General features: G+C 36.2%; 1 protein-coding gene and 2 long non-coding RNA genes across 3 annotated transcripts; 1 reads left to right on the top strand and 2 right to left on the bottom strand.

The window, feature by feature from the left end:
• Positions 1-4,552: 4,552 nt before the first annotated feature.
• Positions 4,553-6,547, bottom strand: LOC123885004. The gene is made up of 3 exons (XR_006801044.1): positions 6,467-6,547; positions 5,707-6,101; positions 4,553-4,898 (listed from the first exon to the last, which is right to left on the bottom strand). It is a non-coding gene; the product is annotated as an uncharacterized LOC123885004 (long non-coding RNA).
• A 3,508-nt stretch (positions 6,548-10,055) lies between these two features.
• On the bottom strand, positions 10,056-11,207 carry LOC123886092. The gene is made up of 4 exons (XM_045935432.1): positions 10,957-11,207; positions 10,692-10,787; positions 10,257-10,525; positions 10,056-10,157 (listed from the first exon to the last, which is right to left on the bottom strand). The coding sequence occupies exons 1-4, from the start codon at positions 11,180-11,182 to the stop codon at positions 10,056-10,058; spliced, it is 693 nt and encodes a 230-aa protein (XP_045791388.1). The 5' UTR covers positions 11,183-11,207.
• Positions 11,208-13,906: 2,699 nt separating this feature from the next.
• Positions 13,907-14,654, top strand: LOC123885005. The gene is made up of 3 exons (XR_006801045.1): positions 13,907-14,125; positions 14,295-14,347; positions 14,610-14,654. It is a non-coding gene; the product is annotated as an uncharacterized LOC123885005 (long non-coding RNA).
• Positions 14,655-16,648: the final 1,994 nt, after the last annotated feature.

Below are 16,648 nucleotides of genomic sequence, written 5' to 3'. Positions count from 1 at the left end.
CAAAAGGCATTACCATAAACTCATAATGACCTTCATGTGTGCGAAAAGCTGTCTTGTGCACATCTTCCTCCTTCACTCTCACTTGATGATAGCCTGACTTTAAATCAAGCTTGGAAAAGTATTTGGCTCCATGTAATTCATCAAGTAATTCCTCTATAACAGGAATAGGAAATTTGTCAGGTACAGTAGCTTTATTCAATGCCCTGTAATCTACACACATCCTCCAGCTCCCATCTTTCTTTTTGACTAGAATGACAGGACTTGAGAAAGAACTAGTGCTAGGCCTTATGATCCCTGTAGCTAACATTTCCTTCACTTGTTTTTCAATTTCATTCTTGTGATGGTGGGGATATCTATATGGCCTAACATTGACAGCTTCATGTCCATCTTTCAAGGCAATCTCATGTTCTTTCAACCTTTTGGGAGGCAATCCTTTAGGTTCCTGAAACACCCCTGCACACATACTCAACAGTTGTTCCAGTTCCCTTGATTGCTCCTCATCTAAGGAATGAAAGACACCTCTATTTACCTTGTTCATTTTCCAATCCACAACCTCATTCCTCCATGGCTTACACACCACACTATGTAATGTCTCCATATTGCTCAACTGACTATCCACCCCCTTCATAGTGATCCATTGTTTATTGTACCAAAAGCTCATAGTTTGCTTTTGCCAGTTTACTATCATGTCTCCAAGGGTACGGAGCCATTCAATTCCTAACACCACATCAACACAACCCAAGTCAAAAATCTGTGCATCCACCCTAATTTGCAGCTCATCCATCGCAATTTCCAACTGGGTGCATACCCCATTAGTTTTGGCACATGAGCCATCACCTAATTTGATACTCATTGCAGGACCATCAATTCTTTCCCAATTCATTTTTTGAACTAATTGTTGAGAAATAAAGTTGTGTGAAGCTCCACTGTCAATTAATATCACCACTGGAACTTCGTGAATGGAACCTCTAACCTTTATCACTTGCGGTTTCGAGCTTGGTTGATGGTTAATTTGGTGCAGTTGTCTCAACTCCAGTACACTCATCTCACCATGAGCTTCTTCTTCTTCACTGTCTACTTCGACAGCTATTAGCTTCCCTTCTGATTCATCCTCATCATCATCAATCACCAACACCTTGAGATGACGTTCAGGGCATTGATGCTTGAGGTGATTCGCTCCACCGCATCGGAAGCAGAGTCCTTTCTTTCGCCGTTCCATGATTTCATTATACGAAAGAGAAGAGTATCCTCTGTCGCGATTTTGGCTGCGTCGTGGATCATTTGAATTGGGCCGGTCTTGCTTAGGCCCACCTCCTCCTTCCTTAGATCCATCACCCGATCCATTTTTAACAAAGACCCAATCAGACCGGTCCTTTTGCGAACCACTAATTCCGGTTCGGTTGGACCCATGAACCGGTTTATGTGGTCTATTAAACCCTGGTCCATCTTTCTTCGTCTCCCTTTCAACGGCACGTGCAACTTGCAGAACCTTCGATCTCGTTAATTCTCCCACAACCGATAAACTACGCACCTTCCCTCTAATTTCTTCCTTCAATCCATGTAGAAAATAGCCCAGAAATTGTTTATCTGGTAATCTCGGAATCGGAGCGGTGAGATACTCAAAGTCGTTGATATAATCATCAACGCTCCCTTTCTGACGGAGCTCTGTCAACTGTTCGTAAACGTCACCTTCTCCTTGTCCACCATATCTCTCCAACAACTCCTGCTTCAACGTCTCCCAATCCAATTTTTCATTTTCATTAATCAATGAATTGAAGAAGTGAATCGTTCCTCCTTCCATACATAACTGCGCCAAGTTCACCTTTATCTCCGGTCGAGTGTTCTGAACACGGAAATACACTTCTGCTCTTGAGATCCACCCAACTGGATCCTCACCGTTGAACATCGGTAACTCAACCTTCTTCACCGATCGACGAAATTCAACTAAAGAATCGTCATCGAGATGATTACTGCCCGAGTGAGATTGGCGTCGCATCGATCCCTCAATGGATTTCTTTGCTGGATCTACTGCGATTTCATCTTCGACAGCAATCGATTTTCCAATACTCTTCTCAAACAGCGCTATGAGTCGCGCTTGATTCTGCTCCATATTCTGTAGAGTTGTTTTCACTCCACTCAACTCTGCTTCTAACGAAGCGATCTTCTCATCCATGTTTCGAATCAATTGAATCTGGGTTGTATTCTTAGGCATTCACTGATCCTCTTATCACGATCCGGCAGGTCGGACCAATTTGTTAGAAACCAATCACAGTAAAACAGAATTTGGAAATAACAGGGCAAAATAACAGAGTTTTATTGATTCAAATGGAATGGAGTGTTACAGATTATAGGAAATGCGAATGTAATATGAACTACCAGAGCCAAGCTCAGTAAAGCAAGCACTATGCTTGCTTCCACATTCTCAACAGAAGAATAATCAAAAGTACCTTCCCTTTTCCTACACCTTCTCCTTATAACTTGGAAACTAACTCACCTGCCCCCTTTCTCTCTCTCCCACGTCATGAGAGTCTAACTAACTTTTGGCATCTTCCCTCTTCTAGAATATACCTTCCAAACTCTAGGGCCCACTGATGATTGCACTAATGATGAGTCATTATTATTGTTGCTAACAGACTGAGTTCTATCAATTTCAATAAAACTTTGGCTGTTCCAAAATTAAAATGATAACTTAGGCAATTAAGGAACTCCAATACTCGGTGAATGGGTCCGAGACCAGCCATTTTCATGTTTTGATGAATCATCAAATGTTGATCATCGAGTTTAGGTGAAAGCAAGCTCCCTGTATGGAGAAAAGTCTATAATACATGTTTTTCTTATGACTGACATTTTGTTTTTGTTTATTTTAGTATTTTATTTGTTTGTTTGATGTTGAATATATAACTCGATGTTTGCATGAGCTTCATCTTGTCTTATCACTTATGTATCTAACAATAAGAAGCTGTATTGAGTTCAATCAAAATCACTAGCATAACTTTTAGATGTTGTGTCTCCCCTATATCGAGTTAATTTATTTGTTGATTATACTGATTTGCAGTAACCCCTAAGCTATTGTAAAAAGGAGAGGAAAAAAAAAACTGAAAGAAGCTATTCACATATAATCAACATAAAATGTGCAATTATACTAATCAGTTTGTGGATACTTTTCGCAGGCGTTAACACGCATGGTGATTTATTTAATTATTCTTAAAAAATGTTGATGTTTTTGTAGTAGTGCTTCTATGAACAGGCTCAAAGCTTTTAAATCTTTAGTTTGAGCTATTTGCTCTTCTGATTGTGTTTGTACTTTCAAAAAAAATTTAGTTTGTGGATTTTTTCCCTTACATTGTCCCTCTTTCAATTTTTCTAGCAGCAATGGGAAAGATGTACAAGAAGAAACAAGATGAGAAACATGGACCGCGAAAAGAGCATACGAATAAACTGGATGTCGAAATGGACATAAGGAAGATTATGAAAGACGTTGAAAACTTTAGTATGTTCTTTTTTTTAAGTTTATTTTCCCTTGAATGTAGTTTATCTTCTAATCGAATCTGCTGTCTGTTTTGGTTGCACTTAGAATATAGGGAAAATTATTTTTACCTTCCTTTAGGTCTCTTTAAATGACACAAACACCCCCTCTAGTTTCAAACTAAACAAACACCTCCCTTGATTGTTAACAAACGACACACACCTCCCTCCTGCGCAAACGTCGTTAATGGAACGTTAACACCCCTCCAAACCCACACACAAGAAATTTAACATTTAATGATACAAGACATTTAATGCTTGAAAAGTTAAAATGATACAAGACATTTAAAAAAAATATTTAATATCCAATAAATAAATTATTTAATAAAACATTTTAATTTGTTTTAGAAAAATTCATTACAAAATTTGATTAGTCCTTGATTCAGTTAATACTCTAAGTCATTGAGTTACTGATTAAACTAGTGTACCGTATGAACCAATATATACATTAAAAGAATTCATCTTTAAAAATTTAATAATAATAATAATAATAATAATAATAATAATAATAATAATAATAATAATAATAATAATAATAATAATAATAATAATAATAATAATAATAATAAGGGTTATGTTAACTTGTGCCCTAAGGGCACATGTTAAGCTACCTAAAAATAGAAATATAGCATTTAATGATACAAAGAATTTAATGCTTAGATAATTAAATACACCACAAGTTCAATAAATTTTTTCCACATTTATCTTCTTAACATGTGCCCTTAATAATAATAATAATAATAATAATAATAATAGTAGTAATAGTAGCAATAATTTTTTATCATATATTTTTATGGTTAATGACACAAATTTTGGACCATTTAAAGGGGGTATGTGTGTTAATTTTGTAAAGAAAAAGTGGATTTTTTTTTACGAAAGAAAACGGTGGATTATTGAAAGAAGAAAAATAGTAAAAATCAAAAAACAAAAAAAGAAGCTTCATTCGTATGGGGTCTTTCACCCTTTTGAGGGAAAACAAGACAATCATATAAATGATGTAAAGCCGCGACATCAACTGCCTCCAAAAGACCTTTTACCACATGCAAGGTTTTTGTCTCTGACAAAATAAAGCATTGATAAAAATCTAACAATACTAAATAAGTCTCAAAATAAATTCAATGTCCTAAATAAGTCTCAAAATCAAAATAAATATGATTGGGAATAAAAACAATGCAAATAAACTTTACGGATTGGCAAAATTACATTCTCTTTTTTTTGTCTAAAAATGTATAAGCAATTTTGGTTGCACTCCAAATCCTCTGTTCTGGTCTTCCTCTTCATCCTCGTTTTCCTCCTCGGCTTCATCCTCAGAACCTGCTGCTTCTCATCTTATTCTTCACTCTCCAGCGTTGTTGACCATCTCACCTCTTTCTCTGCAAACCAAACATAAGGTAAGATAATACCCTAAATGATGACTTAACCAAAATCCAAATATTGTTACCAAGTAACCATTCTACCTTAGATGACAATAATGACATGATATAAATAATCTTACAGCTGCTAGTACTACATGTGTACTTTTAATGCAGGCAAGCAAATAGTTTGACAAAATAACTTCTCATTAAAACATGGCATGCAACATTTAGTAGTAAATCTAGACTATGTTACGTAGGCAATGAGTAAATGAATCTATTGAAAAAAAGGTAAGAGTAAGAACAAAGCATACATAGTTTATAGTATTATAGTAAACATAAAAGAAGAATAAGAAATTCCAAAAAAATCATTTTCCTTTGTACATGATAGAAATAAGAGTACAATAATATGGAAACCATACAAAGCATCACTGTTCCGACAATAAGGGTATCATCAGATTTAAGCAGCAATTTCTATTAAAACCAAGTTAATTTGGACTTGTGTTTTAGGACAAACAAAGTTCTGGTATCACTTCTTCTTCATCATTTATTCATTACTATATAAAAGCCAAAACATATTAATTGGTATATACTGTTAAAGAAGTCTCACATCGCTTGCGAGAAGGCCTGAACAAATGTTTATAAGTAAGAGGCAATCCTCACCTTATAAGCCAAAACTCAATTCTAAGATATACCATAAAACGGTAAACCTTTAAAGCATTACATTCACTTATTCACATAAAGCATGCACGTATAAATTTATTTTATAAGCAGCAGAAAATAAATTAGTGATTGCAGCAAACTAAAATCCAAAACATATTAAAAATACCTGTAGGTTTTCTCGATCTGCTTTGCCATATTGTACACATTCTTCGCAGGAGTATTTCGCAGCTTCTTCTTGTCCTTAAGTGACATACAGTACATTATGTATACTTGCCTGGAAGAAGGAACATCATTGTTTTTCAAAAGTGTCAACAATTCTTTATCGAGGTCCTCCTCATCAAGCTGAGGATCGAATTCTGTGACCTTGGGCAGAGAGAAAGATGGATTTGTGGTCGAGCGATGTCGACGAATAGGTCCTCCTCCTCCTCCTCCTGAAGATCCACCCGAAGACTGGCCCGAAGACTAGCCACTACCTAAACTATGAGTGTATGGTCCTGGACGTATGGTGGGAATTATCATTTTGTAGAACTTAAACAGATCTTCGATTTTCTTAGCTAGATTCTGGTAGAAAACAGGGGCATCATGTTAGTCACTCCATTCTGAAACTAAAAGCATACTTAAAAGCATACAGTCCACTCACAACCATTTCTAAAAAATTGCATCATGGGGATGTAAATAATAAAACACTAGCTACTATGTTAGACTCTTGGTAATTGGTATTTGGTATATACCGTAAAAAAAAAAAAAGAGGGACATACAATACAGATTGTAGCGGTCGAGATCGCTTTACAAATTTAAGATGTTTCTATATTGGTTTTGGTCCAATTTGCTTTGTAGGGGTGTGCAATTTGTAATAATATAAATCGGCTTAGAGAAATTAATACGAGCTACTCTCAAACCCACATAATATCATGTAAATTAGATACCTCAGGGGGGTTCCTCCGTAATTGTTTCAGTCTCATCCGCAAAGATGCTTCATCTCTAGGTCTCTCCGTAGGAAAGTTTTCTTCAATGTGGCGGTTAACCTCAGATACAGCTTCATCCCAATATTTTGAGTCTTTGCTGCTTCTACCCTTCTCGTGGGCAGTTATGAAAATATCCAGCATCTTCTCGTCCAATAATGGTGGCCAGTTTTCACCAATTTTCTACAATGGAGTAAAATAATTAAAGTGGAGATGAAGAACAACAAGACTTCACTAATTAACAATTAAACATTAAATTAATATTTTAACCTACCTTTGTAGCCATTAAATTGATCTTCGGCTGAAAAAAACAAAAATTAATATTTGAATAAGATGAAGAAAAAGATGAAGAACAGATTCAAGTAATATCAAGATGAAGAACCTTTTTCAGATTTTCAGAACAAGATGAAGAACCAGATTCGGATTTTATTTGATTTTTTTTCAGTGGGCTGCTTATCAAAAAGCTCACAACAACAAGTGAGACAAAGTTCATTCTGGCATGCTTCACACTTTCCGAAGCAGGAAAATATTGACGTCTTGCAGTTGTCACTACAAAAAGAGTGTTGAGTCAACAACTAAAAAATCACCGGAAAGTTTCTTATAGTTATCCTCATGTTTTTTAGTTGTTGATCTGGTTCATCTAAATTTTATAAGGGTCTTATTAACGAGTGCCCTGAGACAATCTTTAAGCATTCCTTTAAAAGAAATAATCTGTATAAAAAGTAACATATTACAACTTCTGATGCATTGACTTCACACATTTCTATAAAATTTTTAAAAAATTTACTATTTTAAATGCTTAAAGAGTGTCCCTGTGACACTGTTTAGCATTTTCCATTTTATAAACATTTCTTAAATAAAAAACAATCTTTTTTTAAAGCCATTAGGTTTGGTCTAGTAGTGAGGGATTTGAGTAGTATATAATAAGTCCTAGGTTCGAACCCCAGCTCATTGTAAACAAAAAAAGACCTTTACTAAAGTGCGAGTAAAATTTCAGACTGTACCCTTCGTTTGGTTCTATGGAAAAAAGTGAGAGGAAAGAAAATTACACAATCCAATAAATGAATTTGAACTACTTTACAATCCAAATTCATTCATCGATTTCCATAATTTTCTTTCCTCTCACTTTCTTTCTATCCTACCAAATGCACTGTAGCCTTTGTTTGGTTTGAGAGAAATAAAGAAGAGAGAAATATAAGAGAAGTTGACAATTTCTCTTGTTTGGTAAGAGGAGAAATTGAGACTAGTGATAGTGAAGAAGAAATTGAGACTAGTCTTATTTATTTTAAAACAAATATATGATCAATTGGCATTTATAACAAGATTCTGATGATAGTGAAGAAGAAAATGAGACTAGTGATGGAGATTTTGAAGTTGATGAGGTGAATGAAATTTCTGACGGTGATGAAGATACTTCATCAACAGAAATTGATGCATATAAACCCTAATTTCTTCAATATAAACCCTAAAAATCATGAAATTAGATAAAACGCGCTTTTCACCATAATATTAAGATTAGTAAATTACTAATTACTAATAATTTCAATTCCATGAAGGTGCAAGCACAATCAATACTCTTCAGTAAGAAACAAAGAAATAAACACAATCAATACTCTTCTTACTGTCTTATCCAACATGGATAGACAGTAAGAAGCTATTGGATGAGGTAATGGCTGATGAAGACATTCAGAAATTAGTTCGGGAAGTACAGCAGAATCCTGAAGCTAAATCTGGATATTGTGTTAAGAATGGAGTTTTGTTTTACCATGAGAGGTTGGTTATTTCCCCTAAATCACCATCCATTCCTTTATTGTTAGAAGAGTTTCACTGCACTCCTGTAGGAGGCCATTCTGGATTTCTTAGGACTTATAGAAGGCTGGCTGCGAATTTGTATTGGGTGGGAATGCAAAGAAGTGTGCGGGATTTTGTTCGGGCTTGTGACACATGTCAAAGGCAGAAATATTCTGCTACTACACCAGGGGGCTTGTTACAGCCGCTTCCTATTCCAAATGCCATTTGGGAAGATATCTCTTTAGACTTTATCACGGGCTTACCCAAGTCAAAAGGGGTTGATGCTATACTAGTGGTGGTTGATCGTTTATCGAAATATAGTCATTTTATACTGCTGAAACATCCCTATTCTGCTAAGTCCATTGCTGAATTGTTTGTGAAGGAAATAGTTAGACTACATGGCATTCCTAAGTCTATCATTAGTGATAGAGACCCGCTGTTTGTTAGCAATTTTTGGATGGAATTGTTTAAGTTGTAGGGTACTAAATTACAAATGAGTTCGGCTTACCATCCCGAAACGGATGGCCAAACGGAGGTGATCAACAGATGTTTGGAAAGCTATTTGCGATGTTTTGCTTCCGACCATCCTAAGACGTGGTCTACATGGATTTCGTGGGCCGAATATTGGTATAACACCACGTACCATATTTCCATTGGGAAGACACCATTAGAGGTGGTCTTTGGTAGACAAGCTCCGATTGTTGTGCAGTTTTCCTCAAATGAAACTAAGGTACCTGTTGTTGCTATGGAGTTAAGTGAAAGAGATGAAGCACTGAGACAACTTAAGCTACATCTGCAGAAAGCTCAAGAACATATGGCTTCTTATGCTAACAAGAAGAGGAGAGACTTGAGTTTTCAAGTTGATGAATGGGTTTTCTTAAAACTCAGACCTCACAGACAGCAGTCAGTGGTGAGAAGAATCAACCAGAAACTTGCTCCCCATTTCTATGGACCTTTCAAAATTCTTGCCAAGGTTGGTGAGGTGGCTTATAAACTGCAATTGCCCGAGACATCTAAAATTCACCCCGTATTTCATGTATCTTTGTTGAAGAAGGCAGTTGGTGATTATCACAGTCAAGGTGACTTGCCTAAGGATTTGGAGATTGATGAGGTTAATGATGTGTATCCTGAACAAGTAGTCGGAACTAGAATAGCTGCTAAGGAGGGATCGATGGTGCATCAGAGTTTGATTAAATGGCAGGGAAAATCATTGGATGATGTGACTTGGGAAGATGATGATTTTCTGCGTAGTCAATTTCCAGAATTTAGCCTTGGGGACAAGGCTGCTGTTATGGAGGGGAGTGTTGATAGGATTATGGATCAAGCTACTGTGGGCCTTGGAAATCAGCCCAAGCCTCGTGTGTGGAAAGTTTATACTAGGAAGAAAGGAATGGGAAATGGGAATGATGACGTGGACAAATGATTCTTGAAGAGGTGCATGTGAGTGAGTGCCTTAAAAGGTGGTGTCAGTACAAGGAATAATCGATTCTGATTTTGGTTAATTAGTGGGAACCACTCTGTTGGTGGTTTAGGGAGCATCCTATGCTTTTGGCTGTTAGTACCAGTACTAGCAGATTGTTTACAGTTTCCAGTACTATTTTCTATCTGTAATTGTTATCCACATCAATACAGTTACAGTATTATCATCATATTATATCTATTTCACTCTTTTATACTTATTATTCATATCAATTCCCATCAGACTAGAACTTCTACACCTAGCCCTATCACTTCTCATCCTAATCAACCTTTCATTAACCCTCTAAATGTGCATCCTATGCAAACCAGGACCAAGAATGGTATTACTCTTCCTAAACGAAATCCCACACTTCTTTCGAATAGAGAATAATATTTGAATCATGCTCTAAAGTAATAGGAAAATAGAAGACACGATAAAATACATAAACAATAATGGAGTGCGAAAAAAATAAAACCATGCAAATAAAAAGAAAACTAAACATACCTTTCTCTTCGTTTGTCTTTCAAGTTTTGCGCGCATAGCTTTCATGTGATCAGTTGAGTGCGTAAATTTATCGGGTTTCTTCCTCTCTCTTCTGTCTCTTGTAAGAGGTGCTGGAGGAGTCGCTATGCCGCGCCGACGCACCCTTCTGAAACCATCCCTCCGCGCATTTTCATCCCCAATGTCGTTAACAATTTCCACATTGTCATTCAACTCAACCTCATTCTGCTCGAGTTGAATATTTGTTTCCTCAACCACCGGAATCCCATATGCTACAAAATCAATCACCAACGTCACACATGATCACATTGTTAAAATTTGGCAAAACAAAAACATTTTCTTAATTAAAAACGTAATTATATATTCATAATATAACATGCACCGCTGATTACTTATCATTATTCATAACTAAAACCATAACATTATTAAATATTTTACCTCCACTAGTGCTATACTCAATATTGGGTGATTGGTGATCAACCTCATTCTGCTCGAGTTGAATATTTGTTTCCTCAACCACCGGAATCCCATATGCTACAAAATCAATCACCAACGTCACACATGATCACATTGTTAAAATTTGGCAAAACAAAAACAACATTTTCTTAATTAAAAACGTAATTATATATTCATAATATAACATGCACCGCTGATTACTTATCATTATTCATAACTAAAACCATAACATTATTAAATATTTTACCTCCACTAGTGCTATACTCAATATTGGGTGATTGGTGATCACATGTCGTCTCGAAAGAGGGTGCTTCAGTATCACCTGCCGTCTCGGAAGTGGATGCTTCAATAGTTTGGAAGTTTTGTGCAAACCGCCTATCAATATCTTCCCATTGTCTCAGCTCTCTTTTAAAATGTTCTTTAAAATTGATGGGATGATTGCCTTTATTTCCCTTTGAAATAATCACTCCCATATCAGATCCAACACCGGTCAAGTCAATATCATCAAGTTCCGCGAACTGTTTTGCTATAACATTTGGATAATGAGGCTTCACATAATTGTAGCAAAACAATGGGGTGACGATAGTTCGGTATTGAATCTGATCATGCAGGTCGGGAGGCAGCATTTGGTCAGTATAGGGATGCCAGGTAATGGGGAATTCTTCTATATTCTGTGTAATAGGCAGCATTTGGTCAGTATAGGGATGCCAAGTAATAGGGAATTCTTCTAAAAATTAAAATCAAAACCTACATAAGCTATAGAAATCATTTCTTACCTCATGATCCATATCCAGGAAGTTACGTATCAACTGAAACTTTTGTCCTAAATTATGATGGACTTTTCCGTGACGGTTTTTGCCGAGTGTGAAAAGATCCTTTATCAAATATGCCACTATTGGCATATATGCCACTATTGGCATATTAGGCATACGATCTTCCTCCGCAGTAACAGCAATAATATTGAGGATATTATGAAGTCCTTTAAAATGATAAAAGAAAAATCCCTATGAAAAAACAGTTGGTTAAAAAGTTATCAAAGATAAGAAAGAAAAAAAAGATATAAGAAAAAATATGCACTTACCATTATCAGCCATACAAAGCCGTCAACTTTCTTATTACGTAAATGATTCTCCTTTAGACCTTGATATAGAAAGGCCAATTGTGCCGCTCCCCAAGCATAAGAATCCACTTCGTCCAATTTTTCAATAAATTGGACGTATGTGGTTTTGCAGTTTTGGCCATCCCCACTTGGAACGATCAGACAAGACACAATCATAAGGAGGACAACTTTTATCCTATCATCATCATTTTTACTTAAATCACAGCAAATATTTTTCAACACACTTAACTTAAGTTTATTAACAGCAGGTAAGGAAAAAACCCGGTTAAAAGCCATAGGGTCTTTATTGCTTTCAGATATAATTGCTCGGCCCGTAATGGGCAAGTTGGTCAAAAACAGAACGTCTTCCAATGAGACGTTCATGTTAATACCACAAACATGAAAACAATAGTAATTTTCTTGAAGTCCATAATAACTCATGAACAATTAATAATAGAAATGTTAATAATAGAACCACAGACTATTACTCTTGCAGAACCACAGACTGTTAATAATAGAAATGTAGAAAGAGAGAGAAAAGGAGAAAAGGAAAGTAGTTACAACAGAATTTTGTATTTCCAGAATTGGTTACAATTGGGGGAGAGTTAGGTTTATATAGAAAACCTCTGTGCACACTGCTGCCTTACAATATATCTTCATACAATGTATTTTCTACTCTATTATATATTTATATTACTATAATAGTCAGAACGAAAATTCTGAAATAAGTATGGAATATATGTATGTTTTATTCGAATCCATTGGGAATGACATGATGCCTTACAGAGCTGCTTAATCCACCAATTCGGATTTGTTTACTTATTTATACAAGTGATTTTGCTTTTGCAGGAAATGTCAACAAAAGGATCATCTAAACTAAATACTTTGTGCAAACTATGGAAAGATTTAGATGAACCTTTTAAAACAATAATTAACAATAGAATAGAAAATAGGGGTCAAGGTTATACATTATTAAGAGTTTTAAAGCTTGTCCAAGATAACTCATCGGAATTTTCAACATCATTGTTTGAATTGTTCATGAGTTATTATGGACTTCAAGAAAATTACTATTGTTTTCATGTTTGTGGTATTAACATGAACGTCTCATTGGAAGACGTTCTGTTTTTGACCAACTTGCCCATTACGGGCCGAGCAATTATATCTGAAAGCAATAAAGACCCTATGGCTTTTAACCGGGTTTTTTCCTTACCTGCTGTTAATAAACTTAAGTTAAGTGTGTTGAAAAATATTTGCTGTGATTTAAGTAAAAATGATGATGATAGGATAAAAGCTGTCCTCCTTATGATTGTGTCTTGTCTGATCGTTCCAAGTGGGGATGGCTAAAACTGCAAAACCACATACGTCCAATTTATTGAAAAATTGGACGAAGTGGATTCTTATGCTTGGGGAGCGGCACAATTGGCCTTTCTATATCAAGGTCTAAAGGAGAATCATTTACGTAATAAGAAAGTTGACGGCTTTGTATGGCTGATAATGGTAAGTGCATATTTTTTCTTATATCTTTTTTTTCTTTCTTATCTTTGTTTGATAACTTTTTAACCAACTGTTTTTTCATAGGGATTTTTCTTTTATCATTTTAAAGGACTTCATAATATCCTCAATATTATTGCTGTTACTGCGGAGGAAGATCGTATGCCTAATATGCCACTATTGGCATATTTGATAAAGGATCTTTTCACACTCGGCAAAAACTGTCACAGAAAAGTCCATCATAATTTAGGACAAAAGTTTCAGTTGATACGTAACTTCCTGGATATGGATCATGACGTAAGAAATGATTTCTATAGCTTATGTAGGTTTTGATTTTAATTTTTAGAAGAATTCCCTATTACTTGGCATCCCTATACTGACCAAATGCTGCCTATTACACAGAATATAGAAGAATTCCCCATTACCTGGCATCCCTATACTGACCAAATGCTGCCTCCCGACCTGCATGATCAGATTCAATACCGAACTATCGTCACCCCATTGTTTTGCTACAATTATGTGGAGCCTCATTATCCAAATGTTATAGCAAAACAGTTCGCGGAACTTGATGATATTGACTTGACCGGTGTTGGATTTGATATGGGAGTGATTATTTCAAAGGGAAATAAAGGCAATCATCCCATCAATTTTAAAGAACATTTTAAAAGAGAGCTGAGACAATGGGAAGATATTGATAGGCGGTTTGCACAAAACTTCCAAACTATTGAAGCATCCACTTCCGAGACGGCAGGTGATACTGAAGCACCCTCTTTCGAGACGACATGTGATCACCAATCACCCAATATTGAGTATAGCACTAGTGGAGGTAAAATATTTAATAATGTTATGGTTTTAGTTATGAATAATGATAAGTAATCAGCGGTGCATGTTATATTATGAATATATAATTACGTTTTTAATTAAGAAAATGTTGTTTTTGTTTTGCCAAATTTTAACAATGTGATCATGTGTGACGTTGGTGATTGATTTTGTAGCATATGGGATTCCGGTGGTTGAGGAAACAAATATTCAACTCGAGCAGAATGAGGTTGATCACCAATCACCCAATATTGAGTATAGCACTAGTGGAGGTAAAATATTTAATAATGTTATGGTTTTAGTTATGAATAATGATAAGTAATCAGCGGTGCATGTTATATTATGAATATATAATTACGTTTTTAATTAAGAAAATGTTTTTGTTTTGCCAAATTTTAACAATGTGATCATGTGTGACGTTGGTGATTGATTTTGTAGCATACGGGATTCCGGTGGTTGAGGAAACAAATATTCAACTCGAGCAGAATGAGGTTGAGTTGAATGACAATGTGGAAATTGTTAACGACATTGGGGATGAAAATGCAGGGAGGGATGGTTTCAGAAGGGTGCGTCGGCGCGGCATAGCGACTCCTCCAGCACCTCTTACAAGAGACAGAAGAGAGAGGAAGAAACCCGATAAATTTACGCACTCAACTGATCACATGAAAGCTATGCGCGCAAAACTTAAAAGACAAACGAAGAGAAAGGTATGTTTAGTTTTCTTTTTATTTGCATGGTTTTATTTTTTTCGCACTCCATTATTGTCTATGTATTTTATGGTGTCTTCTATTTTCCTATTACTTTAGAGCATGATTCAAATATTATTCTCTATTCGAAAGAAGTGTGGGATTTCGTTTAGGAAGAGTAATACCATTCTTGGTCCTGGTTTGCATAGGATGCACATTTAGAGGGTTAATGAAAGGTTGATTAGGATGAGAAGTGATAGGGCTAGGTGTAGAAGTTCTAGTCTGATGGGAATTGATATGAATAATAAGTATAAAAGAGTGAAATAGATATAATATGATGATAATACTGTAACTGTATTGATGTGGATAACAATTACAGATAGAAAATAGTACTGGAAACTGTAAACAATCTGCTAGTACTGGTACTAACAGCCAAAAGCATAGGATGCTCCCTAAACCACCAACAGAGTGGTTCCCACTAATTAACCAAAATCAGAATCGATTATTCCTTGTACTGACACCACCTTTTAAGGCACTCACTCACATGCACCTCTTCAAGAATCATTTGTCCACGTCATCATTCCCATTTCCCATTCCTTTCTTCCTAGTATAAACTTTCCACACACGAGGCTTGGGCTGATTTCCAAGGCCCACAGTAGCTTGATCCATAATCCTATCAACACTCCCCTCCATAACAGCAGCCTTGTCCCCAAGGCTAAATTCTGGAAATTGACTACGCAGAAAATCATCATCTTCCCAAGTCACATCATCCAATGATCATTCCCATTTCCCATTTCCCATTCCTCCTTAGCAGCTATTCTAGTTCCGACTACTTGTTCAGGATACACATCATTAACCTCATCAATCTCCAAATCCTTAGGCAAGTCACCTTGACTGTGATAATCACCAACTGCCTTCTTCAACAAAGATACATGAAACACGGGGTGAATTTTAGATGTCTCGGGCAATTGCAGTTTATAAGCCACCTCACCAACCTTGGCAAGAATTTTGAAAGGTCCATAGAAACGGGGAGCAAGTTTCTGGTTGATTCTTCTCACCACTGACTGCTGTCTGTGAGGTCTGAGTTTTAAGAAAACCCATTCATCAACTTGAAAACTCAAGTCTCTCCTCTTCTTGTTAGTATAAGAAGCCATCTGTTCTTGAGCTTTCTGCAGATGTAGCTTAAGTTGTCTCAGTGCTTCATCTCTTTCACTTAACTCCATAGCAACAGCAGGTACCTTAGTTTCATTTGAGGATAACTGCACAACAGTCGGAGCTTGTCTACCATAGACCACCTCAAATGGTGTCTTCCCAATGGAAATATGGTACGTGGTGTTATACCAATATTCGGCCCACGAAATCCATGTAGACCACGTCTTAGGATGGTCGGAAGCAAAACATCGCAAATAGCTTTCCAAACATCTGTTGATCACCTCCGTTTGGCCATCCGTTTCGGGATGGTAAGCCGAACTCATTTGTAATTTAGTACCCTGCAACTTAAACAATTCCATCCAAAAATTGCTAACAAACAGCGGGTCTCTATCACTAATGATAGACTTAGGAATGCCATGTAGTCTAACTATTTCCTTCACAAACAATTCAGCAATGGACTTAGCAGAATAGGGATGTTTCAGCAGTATAAAATGACTATATTTCGATAAACGATCAACCACCACTAGTATAGCATCAACCCCTTTTGACTTGGGTAAGCCCGTGATAAAGTCTAAAGAGATATCTTCCCAAATGGCATTTGGAATAGGAAGCGGCTGTAACAAGCCCCCTGGTGTAGTAGCAGAATATTTCTGCCTTTGACATGTGTCACAAGCCCGAACAAAATCCCGCAC

This window comes from Trifolium pratense, linkage group LG5, assembly GCF_020283565.1.
Source record: "Trifolium pratense cultivar HEN17-A07 linkage group LG5, ARS_RC_1.1, whole genome shotgun sequence".
Classification (NCBI taxonomy): Eukaryota; Viridiplantae; Streptophyta; class Magnoliopsida; order Fabales; family Fabaceae; genus Trifolium; species Trifolium pratense.
This window is presented reverse-complemented; position numbering and strand designations above follow the sequence as displayed.

Coding starts and splice junctions, on each gene's coding strand:
- LOC123886092 (XM_045935432.1), bottom strand. CDS start 11,182: ATGGGAGTGATTATTTCAAAGGGAAATAAAGGCAATCATCCCATCAAT. Junction 10,788..10,956: donor TGAGTATAGCACTAGTGGAG/GTAAAATATTTA, acceptor TTGATTTTGTAG/CATATGGGATTCCGGTGGTT. Junction 10,158..10,256: donor AAAGACAAACGAAGAGAAAG/GTATGTTTAGTT, acceptor CTATTACTTTAG/AGCATGATTCAAATATTATT.